Consider the following 22411-nt stretch of genomic DNA (forward strand, 5'->3'; position numbering starts at 1 on the left):
TGGGCAGATAAAGTTCTCTTCACGTCGAAAGTTACAGTACTCCACGTTATGTGTTTCTCCACAGCAAAGCTGATTTACGTCATATTGTCCTTTGATATGTATCATAAATAAATCAAGTATAAAACATTTATAACTCTTTATAAATATATCATACTGAACCAAGTAAAACACGTTAAAAATAGTGAGATTTTTATAAAACATCGTTTTACATCGTTAAGACGTTATATATATATACCGGTCTCTCTGTTTATCTGTCTATCTACCTAAAAGACAGAAGGTATAAAAGTAATAGGGAATGAATGTGTTGTTTACATCTCTTACCGTTCAGCCTAACGCCCACCCCCGTGATTTATAACTATCTGCTCAACGTTGTCATCCTTTCCCCAATAAAAATATCACCTCTTTTGTACCTCCTCAGACATAAGTGGGCGGGACTAAGTTCTGTAGTTAGTCCAATAGAAACCTTGCTTACAGAATGTTGGTATTCATGACGCTGCTGTGAAAGCCAAACTTGTATTTTAACTCGTCTGTAGTCGTATATAAATCATTTATTCTTTGATTATGAACCTCAACGTAAACAACCTACGAGCTCTTAGCACTGGTTCTTCTCGGTCGGTATCTTTTCATAGCCAGAGGTGATAACTGCTAGTTCAAAATTTACCGATTTACTGTCAACCCGTCATTACGGTTGTTATAACTGATCTTACAGTTTTGGCGAGAAACGTTTCTAATACGTCAAGATGTGTTCCGATTTATGTGATGGTCTTCGAAACGTTTGGTCTACATATACCTAAGAGCTACTGGGGCCACTTGTAAGCCAGACGGGTGCCAATGAAGGATCGAGGTGTCATTGATTAATTATAAGCTGCTTACGTCTTCATCACAGTGATTTACCTTATCGGAGAATATTATCGTGTGATTAAAGCGAAGACTGGACACAATGTATCCTGGCAGTCTCTTCAGTTCCGTGGTGACGAGAGGACACTTTGAAGACCTTCACTCCACCTATCAGTCACCATTGTCGTCCAATAATACGATGCATGCGGACAACCTGTTACGGGGAAATCGTATTCCTTTGACCATTGGCTATCATGACGGAGCTCTTGTTCGTCCAGTCCCCGTCTCAGCTCGTGCAGGGGTCAGTCTCTATTCTAGTCCTTTCCTCTGTTCCACCTGTAGCGACCCTCTCTCGGTCCTGAAACGGTCCGAAGCGGCTTGTACCGAGGCGAGAAGCAAAGAAGCGAAACCACTGAAGTTTGGTGTCAGTGCTATCTTGTCTAGAGGTCAAGACAGAGTGGTCACTTCACGACCCGCGATGTCTACAGGTGAGTTCTACATTAACAAACTCTCATTTACTGCAATGTCACTGGTCTTTTTCTGTTGGGAAACCGAGATAAACAGCTTTCAAGAGCGATCATATGAACAGAAGTATTTACATTAGTATTGTTTTAAATAGAACTGACTTTTTACCGTTTTCTTTAAGTCACCTGGACACAGAAAATGAAATATAACCAACGTTAATACAAGCTTCTACTAAGTTTACAATACTTATTTCAGAAAGTACCTCACACTTGTATAGCTAAAAACAAATACCAAATAATTTTGAATCTAAACAGTCCGTGTTACATAAATACTGTAATGTGACATTTCATCTTATATATATACACACTTGTAGGTGGGCACCTCGATTGATTATAATGGTGCACGCGTTCCGCCAAGAATGGCATTTTTAAACATTAAGCGCTCACCAAGCTGTCTAAAAACGGCTCCAAGTCTGTTGATTTCTTTATTTGAAAGAGTTTGTAATTTGACATTAATTCTAACTGTTCTCTGCAATACGACAGAATTAATATGTAGATAATTCACTGATACATTATTAGTAATATAGTGAAACAATTAGGGACACTTGGTGAGTGAATTCATATAAATATGAGCAGTAAAGCGTGAAAGTTATTCAGTGTTGGTAGTAAAATTCTAATATCTCGTGGCACATGCTGCACTTTGACTACGTGTTATGTCTTGTTATAACCTTTCACAGAGAACATTGAACTGTCATAGATAGTTTGGATTTGCTTCTGTATTTTATGAGGGCTGTATTTGCTATCACTCTTATAACGTGTGGAGGGAACATGTTGTAGGATCCAGCAGGCCAGTTGTGGAATACACCTCTCTCTATCACAGGACCAAACTGAGTAACCAGTGACTGCCGTATTTGGTCATTCAACTCCCAATACGATAGTCTTCGAAAAACGAAACAAACTAAAAAACGTTCGTACTAAGTAAATCAGTGTAGCTAAAGTTAAAAGGTACTACATATTAAAAACATGCGTATTAAGTGAATCAGTGTAGAAAGAGATAAAAGGTACTACAAATAAAATATTACGTTTTTGTTTCCACGATAAAATTAAAGTATTATTGGATTATTCGAGAATTCTTATGTACGATTTACCTATAATTAAAAAGTCTATTTAAACTGGTTTTAAGTACAATGAGGTAACTGGGAGTAATGACACATTTACATTTCTGTATGAAAATTTCTAATTAGAATTAGGTTCTCCGTTGTTACATTGAAAATGTTGTTACCAAATAGACAATACTATAATAGCAATACTAGGCAATACTATAATAGCAATACTAGACAATACTATAATAGCAATACTAGACAATAGACAAATAGACAATACTATAATAACAATACTAGACAATAGACAAATAGACAATACTATAATAACAATACTAGACAATAGACAAATAGACAATACTATAATAACAATATTATTCTTAATTTATCGTTTTTTTCTAGTTTTTTAAGAACTTGCTGAAATAAATAACTAGTATTCCACTTGTAGTGTAATCCTATGAAAACACGTCGAAAACCTGCGAAATAAGGGTAAAACCAGTAGGCCTTAAAGTTGTTATAAAAACAAGCTAAACGTATATTTTCCTTATTATGTTATGCTGTCTTTACTTATCTCTAATTTTAAGCGGAAGTGGACAAATTAAAAAACAACAAAACACCAGCCATTAACATGTTTCATAACATCATCTAGAACCAACAACAAAACACCAGCCATTAACATGTTTCATAACATCATCTAGAACCAACAACAAAACACCAGCCATTAACATGTTTCATAACAACATCTGGAACCAACAACAAAACACGAGCCATTAACATGTTTAATAACATCATCTGGAACCAACAACAAAACACCAGCCATTAACATGTTTCATAACAACATCTAGAACCACTGGTCACTGTTAAAATTTCGCCTACTGTTGATCAGTAGTTCACCTATTCATATAAAAAGAATTTCCTATATATATACAGTTGTTATGTTTGTTATTCTCAACCCAACCCGTGATGGTCATTAGGTACATAAAAAGTGAGGAATTATTTCATTCTGCACGTAAATAAAACTCCTGATGGAATGGATCATAAGCATACAATGTACTGTGGTGGCTACACGTTTGTACAACTGTACACTAAATAGGACACCGCGTGCGTTCTTTGAGTTTTTCTAAAACAATACTGTTTCAAACTAACTAATGTATCACGTCCGAACTGTAGGAGGTTTGTACAGAGATACTAATTAGAGGAACCTTATGATAAAGTGCCAGTTTCACAGTTTCACTCTATCTGTGAAGAGTGCCAATACCAAACTCACATATTATCATTTTAGGAAATTTATAAATTGTACGGCTGTTGATATATTTTATTTTCAACTAAGTATGTTGGACTTTTATGCAGTACTTTTCGAAAAATGGAGTACATATTGTTAGAATACCTAAGTCAGTGTTTAAGCCTTACTAAGTAATATTAAACCTGGAAAATCCCTGTCGAACTTAAATTTTTCAGGATAATCTGCATATCTCATGATGACATGTTCCAAAACATTGATAAAAAATATGACATATTATTCTAAAGAAATCTGCAACATAAAATAACGTGTTAGAATTTATGAATGCAGGGTGGAAAATTGGTGCAATTGCCCCAGGCTTCCCGGATCGAAGGGCTCACGACTAAGATAAAAGTCATAATAAAACAGTTCAAAACTGGGTGTCTCAATAAAACCATGTTTGTAGCCGCGTTACTATGACAATAAATATTTTACTCGTTTTGTGTAATCCTTATATCTTGTAATTAAAATGTCCTCACAGTTTGTTGTTTCGTGAATATTTACCATAAATATACTTTTAATTTATTTTCAAGTACAATATCTTGTACACTACCTACCCACAACTTGTGTCTGTGTAATGCTTATATGGTAATTAATGAATAATATTAAATTGTATTTGACTTATGACGATCCATAATCCAACCCTATCTGTGCACAAACGTCAGACCAAAATATTTATGAACATAGAGTTCGTGTAGAAAATATCATACAATGGCTCTGTCGGTGTTTACAGAACGTACAAAAATCACCTTCTTTGTTTATCATTACATACTGACCTTGCCAGTTTTGGAGTGATATAAAAAAATCTTTACTCTGTATAGCAAATACGAGGTTTAAATTATGTGCCGTATATCACAGGTTTTCGTTTTAACACTGTAAGTATATCAGTAAGATAATTTAATAATTTTAAACAAAATCAGTATGCAAGATATTGGAAGGAGAATATGCCTGATAGCCAACGATAACACATCGTTAAATAATAATACAAAATTACACGTAAACCTTTGAATATTTTCCACGTGACAACCCATTTAAGTATCCCTAGTAAACGTGGCCATGCGCTGTAACACCTTTGATCCACTGTAAGAAGAGATTTATTAAGTTAACATTTTTAGCACAAAAGGAAAAGAGCACATAGACAAGCGATACCAACGATAAAGAGCCACACGGCTGGGGTAATAAATTCACGGATCATATCCTGCCCACTCCTGGTCTGTAATTAAATGATCAACTTAGGTTAAAGAAACTAGAAGTGTGGTTGATGGCTTTATCAAAGTGCGACGGCGTACGTGTTGGCATAAACCTAATGTATTCATTCGTATTTCACCTGTACCACACAATGTATCGAGTATTTGAAATCATGATGTGACACAAGACATTGTGTATAAGAATATTAGGCTGATCTTTTGTGTTTTTTTCTAACTGCTTACATACACGTGTTTGGGGAGAGGTGGTAGTTAGGTGAAGCCGGTCAATCAATCATTTTACTTCATAGTTCTGGGCTAGCTGCTATTAGCTGCTGTATCTACCGCAAGTCGTCGAACTTTGAATTTTAGCGTTGTAAGTCAGTAAACTAGGGAACAAGTTGCTAGTCAATGGTTACGAGCTTTCTCTGTGTTGGTATTTGGGTATATATATTTGTATACCCAGGAGGGTCAGGTACACCAGATCTCTTCCTCCTTCCATACTTAGTTGGAATTCACTGATTAATATTTAGTAATATCAACTTAAGACTAGTCCTTTTCAGGGCAACATCCATTTATATTTTTCTTTTTTATTTATTTATTTTTTTAAAGTCTAGTACGTATGTGGCTGTTTTAATTTAGCACTATTTTATTAGTTATTATTATTTAAATTTGATTTTATCAGATGTACAAATTTAACAGGGAAAGGTGTTGGAAGCAATAGCACCCTAGATATTGATATGTAATACTATGAATTTATCCATGTTTAACAGAGTTCATGATGTATGTTAACATTTGTGGTAGGTATTTTTTGATGTTTTTCATAATTATTTTAATGATTATATCTGTTAGATTGTTTTCATTATTTGTATTTGTGTATTCTGTCCATATTTTAGAAAAGGTAGAAGTAATGGTATTAGTCAGTGTGTTTTCAATATTCATAGGTGTGGTTTTATGTGTGTCTTCAGTTGTTTTAGGTAAATCTTCATAACTTGTTGATAGCTTTTCCTGCATGAATAATATTTTCTTGACTACTGCAGCATACGAGTTTGTTTGTGTATTTGTGTTTTCTGGTGTTGGAGTGGTAGTTGGTTTTGATGGTTCGTGAATTTTATTTGTTTGTGGCTTGTTCGTGTTTGGATTTTTAAGTTCGTATAAGTGTGTCTTAATTGATTTGTATTTCTGGCATCCTTTATAGTTTGCCGTATGTTCTTCCCCACAATTACAGCATTTAGGTTTGGGGTTTTGTTTGGTGCATTGTGAAATGTCGTGATTTTTCCACAGCCTACACAACGCGCAGTTGCTTGGCATGCTTCTGCTACATGTCCATGCCTTTTCAATGGTTACATTACTACAATACTCGTATGTTTGTTTTTGAATTTCGCGCAAAGCTATTCGAGAACTTTCTGCGCTAGCCGTCCGTAATTTAGCAGTGTAAGATTAGAGGGAAGGCAGCTAGTCATCACCACCCACCGCCAATTTTTAGGCTACTCTTTTACCAAAGAATAACGGGATTAACAGTCACATTATAACGCCCTCACGGCTGAAAGGGCGAACACGTTTGGTGCGACGGAGATTCGAACCCGCGACGACAATATGATATTTGTGGGAGACGAGATAACAGTGACAAAACACGATAAAATTAAAAGATATGTAGCGTGAAAATTAATTTAGTTTTTTTCGAAAATAATATTTAACTTTGAAGCTAATCGGGTTTCGCATGGTTACCAACGTTACCGTATTCTATCAGAATTATTATTATAATATATGCAGCCTGCTTAACAATTTTACAGCTGCTTTTCACGTGAGTTACGTTTTTTCCATAACAACGTTTTGTAAGTAGAGGGTTTAGGTACATTCAGTTTGTTCATTCTTATAACAAGGTTGTAATCTTCTCAAAGTAAAGACGTGGTACCTTTTTGTAAGATTTCTTGTTGACGTTCACTTGAGCTTTATATAAGTAAAGAGATTTCTATATGTGGAAATCTAGTTGTGTAGCGCTGTTTGAGTTCTGTTAACTAACCTAACAGTTCTACACAATGAAGTACAGCTTCCATCCTTTAAACACAAAGTTACCAAACTGTTATCCTCATGTCTCGTTACTTTTGGTGCAAGAAACACTTTTCCGTGTAATTCATTAATAAGTTTCGAGCAAACTGTAAATAAAACGTTGTTCTTCTAGGATACAAAAATTTTAAATAGTTAAACACAACAATTAAAACATTAATTAGAAATGAACGAACAAAATATTTACGCTAAAATAATCTCCCAAAATGGTTAAAGTATTTTAATGTTTTAGTTGTTGTGTTTAATTGTTTAATGTTTTATGATTTTATCTGCGCTCGATCTCCTGGAAAGGAATCGACACTCTGACTTTAGCGTTCGAAGTCTGAAAACTTACCACTGACTACATTCTACCAGACCCAATGAGAAAGACAGTAACAATCTTACATAAATAAGAGGGTTACATTAATTGGTATCCGGTTATGAAGTTTTATTATATATCACATTTCCTTGTTTCTTTGTTTTGAATTTCGCACAAAGCTACACGAGGGCTATCTGCGCTAGCCTTCCCTAATTTAGCAGTGTAAGACCAGAGTGAAAACAATTAGTCATTACCATCCAACACCAACTTTTAGACTACTCTTTTCCCAACGAATAGTGGGATTGACCGTTACATTATAATGCCTCTACGGCTGAAAGGGCGAGAATGTTTGGTGTGTCGGGGATTCGAATCCTCGACCATCAAATTACGAATCAAGCGATTTAACCACCTGTCCATGCCATACGACATGATAACCTGGGAGATTAGACTGATTGCTGTAAGGTTACATTTATTGTATATCACAGTTACCTTGAACATTAGACTAACTGGTATCAGGTTAAGATTTATTGTGCATCACAGTTACCTTGGATATTAGACTAACTGGTATCAGGTTAAGATTCATTGTGAATCACAGTTACCTTGAATATTAGACCAACTGGTATCAGGTTAAGATTTATTGTGAATCACAGTTACCTTGGATATTAGACTAACTGGTATCAGGTTAAGATTCATTGTGCATCACAGTTACCTTGGATATTAGACTAACTGGTATCAGGTTAAGATTCATTGTAAATCACAGTTACCTTGGATATTAGACCAACTGGTATCAGGTTAAGATTCATTGTGAATCACAGTTACCTTTGATATTAGACCAACTGGTATCAGTTAAGATTTATTGTGAATCACAGTTACCTTGGATATTAGACCAACTGGTATCAGGTTAAGATTCATTGTGCATCACAGTTACCTTGGATATTAGACTAACTGGTATCAGGTTAAGATTTATTGTGAATCACAGTTACCTTGGATATTAGACCAACTGGTATCAGGTTAAGATTTATTGTGAGTTACCTTGGATATTAGACTAACTGGTATCAAGTGAAGTTGTATTGTGTATCACAGTTACCTTGGATATTTGTCTAACTGGTATCAGGTTAAGTTTTACTCTATATCACAGTTACCTTGGATATTAGACTAATTGGTATCAGATTAAGTTTTACTCTCTATCACGATATACCTTTTCAGTTTTTACCATTGACTTTAGATCTGGTATTAACTTCTCCAAACGTTACATTATCTTCACCTGTTTCGTATGACACGATTCACGGTTTTAAAACGTCTGGTAACTAAACATTTTGTTTCTCACAAGGAAATAGCTAATAATAATAAAAATAAATTGTTATCAACGCTCATATCCTTGGCATGACTGACGTGTTCAAACGTTCGACTGTTGTGTTGTGGGACGGAGACCGCAGAATGGAAATAAACCACGTTCGAACACTAGTTACATACACTGTAAACACCTAACAATTACTCGTATGTTAAGCACAAGTTACATATCCTGTGTACACCGTCTAACAATTACTCGTATGTTAAGCACAAGTTACATATCCTGTGTACACCATCTAACAATTACTCGTATGTTAAGCACTAATTACATATCGTGTGTACACCGTCTAACAATTACTCGTATGTTAAGCACAAGTTACATATCCTGTGTACACCGTCTAACAATTACTCGTATGTTAAGCACTAATTACATATCGTGTGTACACCGTCTAACAATTACTCGTATGTTAAGCACAAGTTACATATCCTGTGTACACCGTCTAACAATTACTCGTATGTTAAGCACAAGTTACATATCCTGTGTACACCGTCTAACAATTACTCGTATGTTAAGCACTAATTATATATCGTGTGTACACCGTCTAACAATTACTCGTATGTTAAGCACAAGTTACATATCCTGTGTACACCGTCTAACAATTACTCGTATGTTAAGCACTAATTACATATCCTGTGTACACCGTCTAACAATTACTCGTATGTTAAGCACAAGTTACATATCCTGTGTACACCGTCTAACAATTACTCGTATGTTAAGCACTAATTACATATCCTGTGTACACCGTCTAACAATTACTCGTATGTTAAGCACAAGTTACATATCCTGTGTACACCGTCTAACAATTACTCGTATGTTAAGCACTGGGTACACACCCTGGGTACATCTTATAAGATTGCACAAGTTATTGTTTTGATTCTGCTTTTTCTCTGTTAATCAGTTTCATATTCATTGAAATTCTGAGATGTTTTATGTGTAAGTACGTCGGCATATAGTTTCGTATGCACAACTGTTATGACGTCATCTTGTAACTATACTGTTATAACAACCAGATTGTTATACTAACTATAGAATACGTGAATCCTAGTCGTGTGAATGGTTGAATATTTGTATATGTCATAATATTACCTATATAAATATAATAATACGGTTTTTCAGATACGGCTAGTAAATGTATTAAAAACTTTAATTAAAATAAAGTAGAAGAACATTGTATCGACCTTCTAAGGTCATCTTGAGGTTAACGAAGAAAGCTGGAAGCAGTTGTGAATACCAATACCAACCATCTCGTTAACATATTTTTACTTTAAGTGGGTTTCTCGTCATCATGAATAGTACTGTCTTGGTGTTTTCATAACCTTACTGTCTAATATTTGAAACTTGTTTCTGGTGTTCGAACTAAGCTAGAAATTATACCGACGTCAGACGTCTGTAATTTTGTACTGGTAGATTAAAGTTAGCTATTCAACAATATCCACCACCAACACTTCAAATACTCTAATCGAATGCGAATATGAAATAAAGAAGTATAAACAAGGAATCATCGGATTACGGGTGGGTAGAAGCTTTGGGACATTTCTGTTAAACAATAAAATATATATTAGGGAAGTTATAGTGCAAAAATAAAATCAGTGTAAAATGTTTCAAAACTTTCAATAGCAACAATAAAATCAGTTTACACTGTTTCAAAACATTTGGTAGAAAAAAAAAACATGTTGAAATGTAACGAAAAAAGAAGTTGTTACGGTGGTGAGTAATATTAAGAGCTGTGTTACGTCAGAAACCCATCAGTCCTGGGTCTGAATATCATAACGTGACAGAATTTATCTGCACGTGCTCTAGCGATGAAAGGAAATTGTTTGGAGTGTACAGAGCATCTCTCCTCATACAGACTTTAAATATACAGTCACGTCACGATCCACCAATCATCGAACATAAATTTTCCGTTAAGTAACAACATGAAAATAAGCACCATGTTATCAATAGTTTCCTACTCTAGATTATACACGAAAAATGCGAACATAAATCAGTCAAGATAGCCTCACTTCCCTAATACGACTACAGTTGTTGTGTAAGTTAAGATATCTGATATAAAAACAAATGTGCTTCTCACTATTATGTACAGAACACCTGACCCTAACCTGTACCTCATACTCACATTCATCTCCTCCCTGAAGAGGATGTACTGCAAAGTAAGATATAAATAATTATAATTCGTAAAGAAAACGTACTGCAAATGAGATATAAATAATTATACTTCGTAAAGAAAACTTACTGCAAAGTTAGATATAAATAGTTATAATTCGTAAAGAAGACGTACTACAGAGTTAGATATAAATAATTATAATTTGTAAAGAAAACGTACTGCAAAGTTAGATATAAATAATTATAAGTCATGAAGAAGACGTACTACAGAATTAGATATAAATAATTATAATTCATAAAGAAGACGTACTACAAAGTTAGATATAAATAATTATAATTCATAAAGAAGACGTACTACAAAGTTAGATATAAATAATTATAATTCATAAAGAAAACGTGCTACAAAGTTAGATATAAATAATTATAATTCATAAAGAAAACGTGCTACAAAGTTAGATATAAATAATTATAATTCATAAACAAGACGTGCTACAAAGTTAGATACAAATAGTTATAATTCATAAAGAAGACAAATATAGATAGTTATAATTCATAAATAGGATGTACTACAATGTCATATATGAAAAGTTAGAATTGTCTCCAGAGTCATGTTAAACATATTGTCACTAATATTGTTTAAGTATTTGGTTTTCAATATTCTTTTCGTAGCTAGATTTTAACACACAGAATGAGAGGTGATGAACAAATATCTACAAGAATATAACAAAATAAAAAGGAAATAAAATAGTCATTACATTAGTTCAATATATAATAATGAAAGTGTTGTCTCTAGCAGTGTTGTACTTTAAATCAGTGGTTCTCAACCTTTACTGATTTGCGGCACAATACGACAATCTGAAAATTTTCGCAGCACACCTGGAAAGCCTTAATGATTTTTTTAGGTACACGTTATACGGCAAGTGTTAAAAGCCTTAGAACGAAAATCACGACTAAAGCAAGCGATATTAATGTCATCTGCACATTGACAATACTATCGCTTGGTTTGGCTGTGAGTGTCGTTCTAAGGCTTTTTAACGATTTTGTGGTATAGCAGAAAAATCAAAACTTTTAATTTTTACATATGTTTTCAATGTGACGCTTGTGCCTGCTTCCGAGAACAAATCAAATTAAAGCGAGGCTCTAACGTAGACAAACAAGCTCACATTTCATCATCGACTGTAAGATGCCTCTCTCTCTTTATGGCTTTAATTTCAGTCAATGCTGAAAATCCAATTTCGTAAAACCACGAAGATGCAAATGAAAGCAGAACTTCAACTGCTTTTGAACTGATTGCAGGATATGAATTTTAGTGGAGATCCAAAACTCATCCAAGCTCTTTTCTGGAAACAATGACTGATAAAGTTTGTCGTTTCGTAAATCAATGAGCTGTTCTTCCTCCTCAGTTGTAAGATTTATTGTCTGGTTGATTCCGAATCGATAGGTCACCCAGTTATATTCGACGACAGCAAGTGATGGGAAGCAATGTTTTAGTACGGACTGTAGGTCGCTTAATGTGTTCAAAATTTGAGGGACAATTTTCTTTGACGGACATACATTCGTTAATAGAAGGAAAACAATCAAGGACTCCTTTTGAGATCTTATTCTTCCACAGCGTCACCTTTACATTGAAGGCCTTCAGTTTGGACATTGCAGTAATAATGTTTTAAGATGGTTCTTGGAGACTTAAGTTCAGAGAATTTAATTTGTCAAACAAGTCGGAAAGAAATTGAACCTTCAGCCACCAGATCTCATCATGAAAAGAAAATTCCAAACCTGCTTCCTCAACCTCCAAGAAAGAAATTACTTCAGTTTTTAGTTGAACAAGACACTTTAACACCTTTCCTTTCGAAAGCCATCGAACTTCAGTGTGATACAGTAGCTTTTTGTAGTCTGAATCCATCGCCTCACAGAGAAGAGAGAAAAGTCGTGATTGAAGTGGTCGAGACTTGATGAAATTCACCATTTGAATACCTTGATTTATAACAGACTGCAAATCTTTTCGGCAAAGATTTGGAGGCGAGCGCCTCTCTGTGAATCGTGCAGTGAACAATCCTAATGTTTGGATTTTGTTGGCGCACCAGAGTAACGAATCCCTTCTTTTTTCCTTGCACTGAAGGACAGCCATCGGTGCAAACGCTGACACAGTTATTCCAATGTAATTTGAAGACTAAAATATTTTCATTCACCAACTTGGAAATATCTTGGACTTTCGCTGCACTTTTTAAATCTTTGCAAAATAAGTATTCGTTTACGATTTTCCCATCTTTTATGAATCGAACAAAAGCCAAAACTTGAGCTTTTCCACTAACGTCAGTAGATTCATCAACATGAAGAGACCATAACAGAGACAATTCATCTTCAGGTGCTTCGAAGTGTTCGCAAACTTGATCCTTCAAATCCGACGACAAGTCTACAATTCTGCGCGAAATTGTGTCATTGGACAGTGGAACTTGCTTAACCTTTTTGGCGGTGTCCGTTCCAAGCATAGTTTCAACGATGATTGTTAACGCTGGCGCAATGACTGATTCGGCCTCCTTATGCGCTTTCTTGCGTTTTGCCAACAATTGAGCAACCTTGTAACTTGCAATCAATCCTTTTTTCGGGCAGCTTCATGTAGTTCACAAGCTTCCTTGATTGTTCATGTTGTTGAGCCGCGAGATTCTCGAAGTATCCTTTTGGTTTATCCTTCACAACTAAATGTTTTGTTTCCAAGTGTCTCTTCACTTTGCTAGGAACAAGCGCCTCGTTCGATAAAGCTGCATTCCAGAGTAGGCAGAATGGTAATTGAGAATGTTCCGATTCCAAAGCGATAAAACCGTATTCGATGTATTCGTTTCTGTACTTTCGTTTGATTCCTCGCTTTTGATTCAACACATTCTCTTTTGCAGCACCAGACTTACTTAAATATTTTTCCGTGGATAAATGATAAAGCAAATTCATACACGATAAGCACGAAGTTCTGCAGCTAGTATAAAAATCCTACCTACAGCGTAGTAGCTGTAGCTTACCGCAGAGTGAGAACATATTCCAGAAAGCAGTTTGATTGTTTGATGCATCATTTATGACGTACGAAACGCTTGTTGCGCCACAATTAAACTAACAGTGGAACCCCGTTGCAATCGAGAATGAAATTTAAGTATGAACTCTTTAGAGCTCGAGTTCCATGAAAACCATCGAATGTTTTGGAAAGTTTCAGGGTGTCTCTCTAGTCACTTTTATTAACTGATGTTTTCGACTTGCTTGTAAAATCCCAATAAAGTTGAATGTGTTTCAAAAACACCGCGGCACACCTGCCAATTTCTCGCGACATACAGGTTGAGAACCACTGGTTTAAATTAAACTTTTATTGGACTTTTAATTTAATCACGAGTCTTCATTCACAGTTCGTGTTTAAATCAACATGACTACTTATAGATAACATTTCTATTTACGGAAAGCCAACTATTGTTGAACTACTACTGACTACAGGGAAGGCACCCTAACAAATTAACTAGCTCCGAAACCCATAGTTCTATCAACAGAGCTAACTCGCGCTATTAACAAAACAAGAGACAAAGATGCTATTGGAAAGATGGAGCATTATATACACAGTGGGGTTTAAAAGAGTCACAATGTGATTCACAGATCAGACACGATAACCATTACCACACCCAACCCTCACATATTCTTAAGATTTTCTAATCAAATATAAAATTATATAAAGATCAGATCGCAACATATGCCATAGCGAGCTAAACACTTGGTTAACAAATTACCGATGTTGAAGAACACTAATGTCTACAATGAGAAAGTTCATAGATTAGAAATAAAATTAAATAGCTTATTCTCTGCGATGCATAGAAATACTAAAAAATAAACCTATGTGTATGTTAATCATTATTCTCATCAATACAGGCTATAATGTAACTGTGGTTCTTAACGTATTACATCGTTCAAGTAGTCGTTAATAAAGAAAACATGTTACCTAACTAAACATGTAGCAATAGAAAAAGGTTTCTCACCTAAAGTTATTGATAGAACTGTTATTATTACTTAAATATGAAGAACTAGAGAGAGGGTTCTCACCTGAAGTGATTGATAGAACCGTTATTATTAATTAAATATGTAACACTAGAGAAGGTTTATCATCTAAAGTTATTGATTGTCTGTTTTTGAATTACATACGAGTATTTGTATGGTTCGCAATCAGACTACGAGCTAAGAATTTTGTTTGTTTAGGTATTTTTGAATTTAGCGCAAAGCTACAAGAGGGCTATCTGCGCGAGCCATCCATAATTTAGAAGTGTGAGACTACAGGGAAGGCAGCTAGTCATCACCACCAACTGCCATCTTTTGGTCTACTCTTTTACCAACGAATAGTGGGATTGATCATCACATTATAACGCCCATACGACTGAAAGTGCAAGCATGTTTGGTGTGACGGGAATATGAACCCGTAACCCTCGGATTGCCAGTCGAGTATCTTAATCACCTAGCTATGGCGGGCATAAAATAACTGATAGGATCGATATTACTAATTAAATGTTTAGTAAAAGACAAAGGTTTCACACCTGAAGTTATTGATAGAACCGGTATTAATAATTACATATGTAACGCTCGACAAAGGTTTTTACCTAGATATTGATAGAACCGGTATTAATAATTACATATGTAACGCTTGACAAAGGTTTTTACCTAGATATTGATAGAACCGTTATTATTAACTAAATATGTAGAACTAGGCTAAGGTTTCTCACCTACAGTGATTGTGGAACCGTTATTATTAATTAAAAACGTAACACTAGAGAAAGTTTCTCACCTAAAGTTATTGATAGAACCGTTATTATTAATTAAATATGTAACACTAGAGAAGGGTTCCGCACCTAAAGTGATTGATAGAACCGTTATTATTAATTAAATACGTAACACTAGAAAAAGGTTTCGCACCTAAAATTATTGATAGAACCGTTATTATTAATTAAATATGTAACACTAGAGAAGGGTTCCGCACCTAAAGTTATTGATAGAACCGTTATTATTAATTAAATACGTAAAACTAGAGAAAGGTTTCGCACCTAAAATTATTGATAGAACCGTTATTATTAATTAAATATGTAGCACTAGACAAAGGTTTCTCACCTCGATTTATTGATGGAACCGTTATTATTAATTAAATATGTAAAACTAAAAAAAGGTTTCTCACCTAAAGATATAAAATTCAGTAAAGTTACAAAAGGTGATGACAAAAGTGACGCTAAACCTAACGTGTGATAATATAAATAAAACACTATTTTTACAGTTATATCACAGGTTTGTTATACTAAAATATTCAAAAATTAAAATATATATATATATTACTATTTATATACTATTAAACAAAGTTACTAAAATATTAAATAAAACTAACGGAAAAATAAATCTTTATAGAATAATAGATATTTATAAAATTGAATGTGTTTGTGGCTGTGTATTCATTAGTGAAACTATAAGAAATTTAAAGTTTAGAATAAATGAACAGAACAGAAATGTTAACAAGAGAAGTGGAAATTTTGCATTAAACTGGACATGCCATGCAGTGGCAGAAAACTGTTGTTGTGGCAAATAATTAAAACTGTTTGAGACTACATAGGTAATTGAATACAGTAAAAAATAAGTATCATATATTAAATAAGGATTAAAGGTTAGAAACACGTTATATGATGTGGCTTTATTAAACCGTGCATGCACACTAGTTAGTCACATGATTAATGACTCTGTATGTGCGAGTGTGTTTACTTTGAAGCAGCGGATCGGTGATAAATGTTTTTAATTGGATATTAAAAATAGTTTTGACCTTTAGTGTATTTTAATTGCATTTACACAATTACCTTGATTACCAACATATTAATAATATTCATTGTCAACGATTCTATTTTCAGTATTCCATTTTACTGTATTATTACTAACACCATTTTATCGACACATAAGTTAGAAAGTTAAAAATTGTTATTTAATCGAATTATTTACCTTTACTGACAGAAATAGGTTTATAATATATTTGTTCTTTCCTTACATTTCACTACTTTATACAAATACCACAATTTTAGGGCCATGTGCGACCACTACTTTCCAAGGTTACAACCTGACCTCCGTCGTAGCAAAACCACGACCTCTAACCCAACCTCACGTACATTCCTATGTTTCGTGTAGGTCACCATACGGTACAGGTAAGCCTGCAATAGCTGAAATTTTTCTTTTTTTTTTTCTTTTGGAGTGAATCCTGCCGAGAAAGCTGCATTTGTATTTTGTAGCTTTGAGAAAGACGTTACTGAAATTTTGAACAACTGGTTAGCGGGAAGGCAACTTACACCATAACGTCTAGGTTAAAAGATTGACTGTCACTCTTATAATGTACTGTTACATGCAGTAGAACACAGTTCACTAGTGTATTCTCAAGACGGTTGGTATGGTATTAAAACTTTAATTAAAATAAACTACAGAACAACGTTTCGACCTTCTCAGGTTATCTTCAGGTTAACAAAGCCGTAAAATGTACTGGTACTACATGGATCTTCTCAGAAAATGTGGAACTTTTTCAGTGTTATACTGAGATGCCAGTGCTACAATACATCAAGCAAGATTTATACAAAGAACTGACATGAAATAAACTGGTTAATGCGACTAGTTAAAACTCCAAGAAAATCAACTGAAAACAGGTTTCCACCACACACATTGTGCTACTTATGCTCTGCCCACCACAGGTATCGAATCCTAATTTGTAGCACCGTTAGCCTGAAGACTTATAGCTGAGCCACTGCGTACAACCAAGTTTTAATAGGCAGATAATTTGCTGTAAACTGTGAGATGAACTTATTTATTTATTTATTAAGGGGTTTCTTAATGCTATTTATGTATGTGTACGTGTTTTGTTTTGTTTTTATAAATCATATCAGAGTGTCGAGAACAATATAAAAAAAACTCTCAAAAAAGTTAATTGTTTACATCAGGCTTAGAATAAATGTTGCTGTTTAATTTACGTTAAGGAATAGCTCCCAGGTGTTCCTGACAATCTCGTCTTCATGTTGTACTTAATAAAAGTTTAGTTCTATAGAAAATCCTACAGAAAAGATATTAGTTAATTAGCCTAATTTAAATTATAAAATGAAATTATGTCTGACACGAACAGGTGTCCCCTGTATGAACAGTTCCAACAGTAACAATGCGCTAGCTTCCGGACAAGCAATAAATTTCCCGTTCCTAGCGACCTTTCCGTGGGCTGCAGCAAGGGGTAAGCCGAGGCGTGGGATGATGAGACGAGCCGTCTTCTCGGACGCTCAACGGCAAGGCCTCGAGAAGAGGTTTCAAATACAACAGTACATAAGCAAACCCGATAGGAAGAAGCTGGCAGAGAAACTAGGACTTAAAGATTCACAGGTAAGTAACAACGTCAGTGAATAAAACTTTAAACTCGTTGAAAGAATGTTGTAAAAGTATCGGTGTGCCTTTACAAGTTGAAATAACTTACTACATGTAGTAAGATTAACTAAACTATTTGGAATTTCTGATATTTACTTGTCTACTGCTGTACAACTAGTGTTATGGACTTCTTTAAACTAGTGTAATTGACTCACCTAGTGTTGGACGACTAGTGTTACGGATTTATGCTGAAAAACTAGTGTGATGGATACATCTAGTGTTGGACGACTAGTGAAATGGAGTCATATAATGTTGGACAACTAGGACTATGGATTCGTCTAATGGTGGACAAACTTGCTCGTTTCATACGCAGCCTGACACTAACCAACAGACCACGCCTAGCCCAGTCATCGAAAGAATGTATAGGCTTTTCTTAGAAAGAATCTTGACCTTCCAAAGAAGTTGTTGTTCTTCTGTCAATTACAAGGTTGTAACACTTCTACACTGGTTGTTATACTAAATCTACTACTTTTTAAAAAGGTTAACTAATCTTCCACCTACAACTTTCTAGCTGTCAATTCTTAAAGTCTACATTTTATCAATTTTCAGCAGCAAACAACGTAAATTACCATTAGGAGAATGGAAGGCTATTACTATTACTGTGTCATGTTACATTTCTGTCTGTAACCTTTAATACAACAACACTAAGCTGAAAATGTCGAAATCTTATGAACGTGTTTGCCAGCTGACGTCACTATTTTTAAATTCGTCTAATCCTGCCATGATACTCACTGACGTTTGTCAAAGACAGCTGTTTCGGTATTGTCATGTAAATCGGTAAGTCCTGAAGTATACGCGACTATTACAGATATTCTGATTACATACAACACATTCAGGTTAGTTAACGTGAAATTAAAACAGTATATTATTGTGGACCACTGACACCCAATAAACTTGTGGATAAAAACTGAAAATATTAATAAGAATGATAACAATATGCATGCTTCATCTACTTGGGTCAAAGTATTCTCAAAGTCTCACGTGAAAGAACTACAAAGAATAACCAAATAAATGATTTAAAATGGTTGAACACACACACATATATATATTACTTTTCACTTACAACAACTTCTGTCTTTAGTTCCTTTTATGCGTGATATAAGGATGACATATGACCATCTTGGAAGTTTGATACATAATAATAATAATAAATGTAATTTTCAATGTGTAATTTTGGGCACACACACAAAACGCTTACAGTCTTATATTCTCATCCATTCTAGAATTATATGAAGATAATTTAATTGTTAGGTCACTTCTCAGTAGGTTTAAATTTTGTGGGCCTTTTTGTTTATATCAAATGAATTTAACAATATTAAAATATATCAGACTGTAAAAATTATTCAAACTACAAATTATTAGTAACATCATACATTCTAACAGTTGTCCTAATATTTATTTTCAGGTGAAGATATGGTTTCAGAACCGGAGGATGAAATGGAGAAATTCCAAAGAGCGCGAGTTACTTTCTATTGCAGGATCACGAGAACAGGTTCTGCCCACGAGGACTTTTCCAAATCCTAGCTCAAATGAAGATGACTTCGAACCGTTATCCAACACCAACTGTAATAATGAAGACGTCTGAGAACACAGTGAACTTCTGGCCAACAACAACTGTCAACGAATCTCTTGATACTTTTAATCTCAGCCACAGTAACTCCAGGATTTCAGGGTTTATTATTTCTAAGAATTATTAATTTTATATTAAGAATTTAAAGATTTGTAGGTCATTACCAAAAGTGAAGAGAGGGAACCATTCAGATGCGTATAAATCAATCTTCCAGATGTCAAGTGGTGTCCATTTGTAGACAGAAGGAAAGTGCTACTAGTTCGGGTTTTCCAGTTGCCGACAAAATCAAAAAGCCATATAGGTAAAAATAAAGAACGTATATGGACTATTTGTTGTTTTAAATTTGGTTTATTTAATTCACACACAGGTTAACATTAACAAGATTTTGAATCCATATCCTTCGCCTGGCATGGCCAGGTGGTTAAGGCACTCGACTCGTAATCCGAGGGTCGCGGATTCGAATCCCTGTCACACCAAAGATGCTCCATCTTTCAGCCGTGGGGGCGTTATAATGTGTAGTCAATCCTACTATTCGTTGGTAAAAAGAGTAGCCCAAGAGTTGGCGGTGGGTGATGATTACTAGCTGCCTTCCCTCTAGTCTTACAATGCTAACTTGGGAACGGTTAGCGGAGATAGCCCTCGAAAACAAACCAAATCCATGTTTACAATACTTAACACAGAGAGGGACGTTTATTGGTAAGCGCGTGTAACTGAAGATTGCTGAGCATTTGATTCTCTAGCTATTGTGACTGGCGGTATTAGGTCAGTATTTGGAAGAACGGCTTTTTACCCTGCCATAATTAATATATTCGCTTACAAACATTTGACCTTTCTCGTTATAGATTTCTTAAATTAACGGAAATGATTAAAAACTAATAATGTCTGATAAACTGCATATTTTATTACTCGATTTCACCTTTTATTGGCAGAATAAAGGTTTACTTTAATTTCACATTTCTGCTGATAGCTTCTAAATGCCTCCCAGTGACTGAGCGGTATGTCTATGGACATACAACGCTAAAAACCGGGTTTTGATACCCGTAGTGGGCAGAGCACAGATAGCTCATTGTGTAGCTTTGTGCTTAATTCAAAACAACAAGCTCCTAAATAAAATTAAGAAACATTTCTAATGTTAGAGGTTAAGGTTAGACGTTAAGGTTGGAATTAAGGTGACTTGTGTAAAAAATTGACATTCGATGCGCAAGAGAGATTTGTTTTTCGTTTGAATTTCGCGCAAAGCTACTCCAGGACTATCTGCGCTAGCCGTCCCTAATTTAGCAGTATAAGACTAGAGAGAAGGCAGCTAGTCATCACCATCCACCGCCAACTCTTGGGCTAATTTTTTACCAACGGCTGAAAGGGCGAGCATGTTTGGTGTGACGGAAATTCGAACCCAGCGAAGATAGGAGTAGCACGTGACTGCCCCACGCGTACTGCAGAACCAGCACGTGAATTCAGTTGTTTCACATCTTGAAATGAATATTATCGCTGTACTAGTGTTTGGTTAGTTACCTTTTGTTAAATGTCGATAGGAAACTATACACACGTTCACGTGTTTACATTGTTTGGTTAGTTACCTTCTGTTAAATGTCGATAGGAAACTATACACACGTTCACGTGTTTACATTGTTTGATTAGTTACCTTCTGATAAATGTCGATATGAAACTATACACACGTTCACGTGTTTACATTGTTTGGTTAGTTACCTTCTGTTAAATGTCGATAGGAAACTATACACACGTTCACGTGTTTACATTGTTTGGTTAATTACCTTCTGTTAAATGTCGATAGGAAACTATACTCACGTTCACGTGTTTACATTGTTTGGTTAGTTACCTTCTGTTAAATGTCGATAGGAAACTATACACACGTTCACGTGTTTACATTGTTTGGTTAATTACCTTCTGTTAAATGTCGATAGGAAACTATACACACGTTCACGTGTTTACATTGTTTGGTTAGTTACCTTCTGTTAAATGTCGATAGGAAACTATACACACGTTCACGTGTTTACATTGTTTGGTTAATTACCTTCTGTTAAATGTCGATAGGAAACTATACACACGTTCACGTGTTTACATTGTTTGGTTAGTTACCTTCTGTTAAATGTCGATAGGAAACTATACATATGTTCAGGTGTTTACATTGTTTGGTTAGTTACCTTCTGTTAAATGTCGATAGGAAACTATACACACGTTCACGTGTTTACATTGTTTGGTTAATTACCTTCTGTTAAATGTCGATAGGAAACTATACACACGTTCACGTGTTTACATTGTTTGGTTAGTTACCTTCTGTTAAATGTCGATAGGAAACTATACACATGTTCAGGTGTTTACATTGTTTGGTTAATTACCTTTTGTTAAATGTCGATAGGAAACTATACACACGTTCACGTGTTTACATTGTTTGGTTAATTACCTTTTGTTAAATGTCGATAGGAAACTATACACACATTCATGTCGATTGTTTGCTGTTTTAAATACGTCAGTCTACATGTAATAACAAGTAGAGAGAATACATTGTTGTACATGGATTTCATTTGGTGCCGTTAATTATCGTACTCAGTTAACGTTTGACGTATTCAGTTTATTTTTATCCATGTTAAACATCTCTGCCTGTTGGTCAGAGTTGGAAAGATATATTACGTTTTGTGATAATATAAAATTACCGAAACTTCGTGATATATGTTTATTTTATGAAACTATTTAAGATATACAGAG

General features: G+C 34.8%; 1 protein-coding gene across 1 annotated transcript; it reads left to right on the top strand.

Moving 5' to 3' along the window:
- Positions 1-569: 569 nt before the first annotated feature.
- Positions 570-21389, top strand: LOC143237612 (homeobox protein DBX1-like). The gene is made up of 4 exons (XM_076477059.1): positions 570-1325; positions 16749-16868; positions 17828-18075; positions 19523-21389. The coding sequence occupies exons 1-4, from the start codon at positions 941-943 to the stop codon at positions 19700-19702; spliced, it is 933 nt and encodes a 310-aa protein (XP_076333174.1). The 5' UTR covers positions 570-940; the 3' UTR covers positions 19703-21389.
- The last annotated feature ends 1022 nt before the right edge of the window (positions 21390-22411 follow it).

The sequence above is a fragment of the Tachypleus tridentatus genome, chromosome 13 (genome assembly GCF_004210375.1).
Source record: "Tachypleus tridentatus isolate NWPU-2018 chromosome 13, ASM421037v1, whole genome shotgun sequence".
Taxonomy (NCBI): Eukaryota; Metazoa; Arthropoda; class Merostomata; order Xiphosura; family Limulidae; genus Tachypleus; species Tachypleus tridentatus.

Excerpts from the sequence above, each read along its gene's own strand:
- LOC143237612 (XM_076477059.1), top strand. The coding sequence starts at position 941 with ATGTATCCTGGCAGTCTCTTCAGTTCCGTGGTGACGAGAGGACACTTT. Across the intron at positions 1,326-16,748 it reads ACGACCCGCGATGTCTACAG|GGCCATGTGCGACCACTACT; the intron begins GTGAGTTCTACA and ends CCACAATTTTAG. Across the intron at positions 16,869-17,827 it reads TAGGTCACCATACGGTACAG|GTGTCCCCTGTATGAACAGT; the intron begins GTAAGCCTGCAA and ends TGACACGAACAG.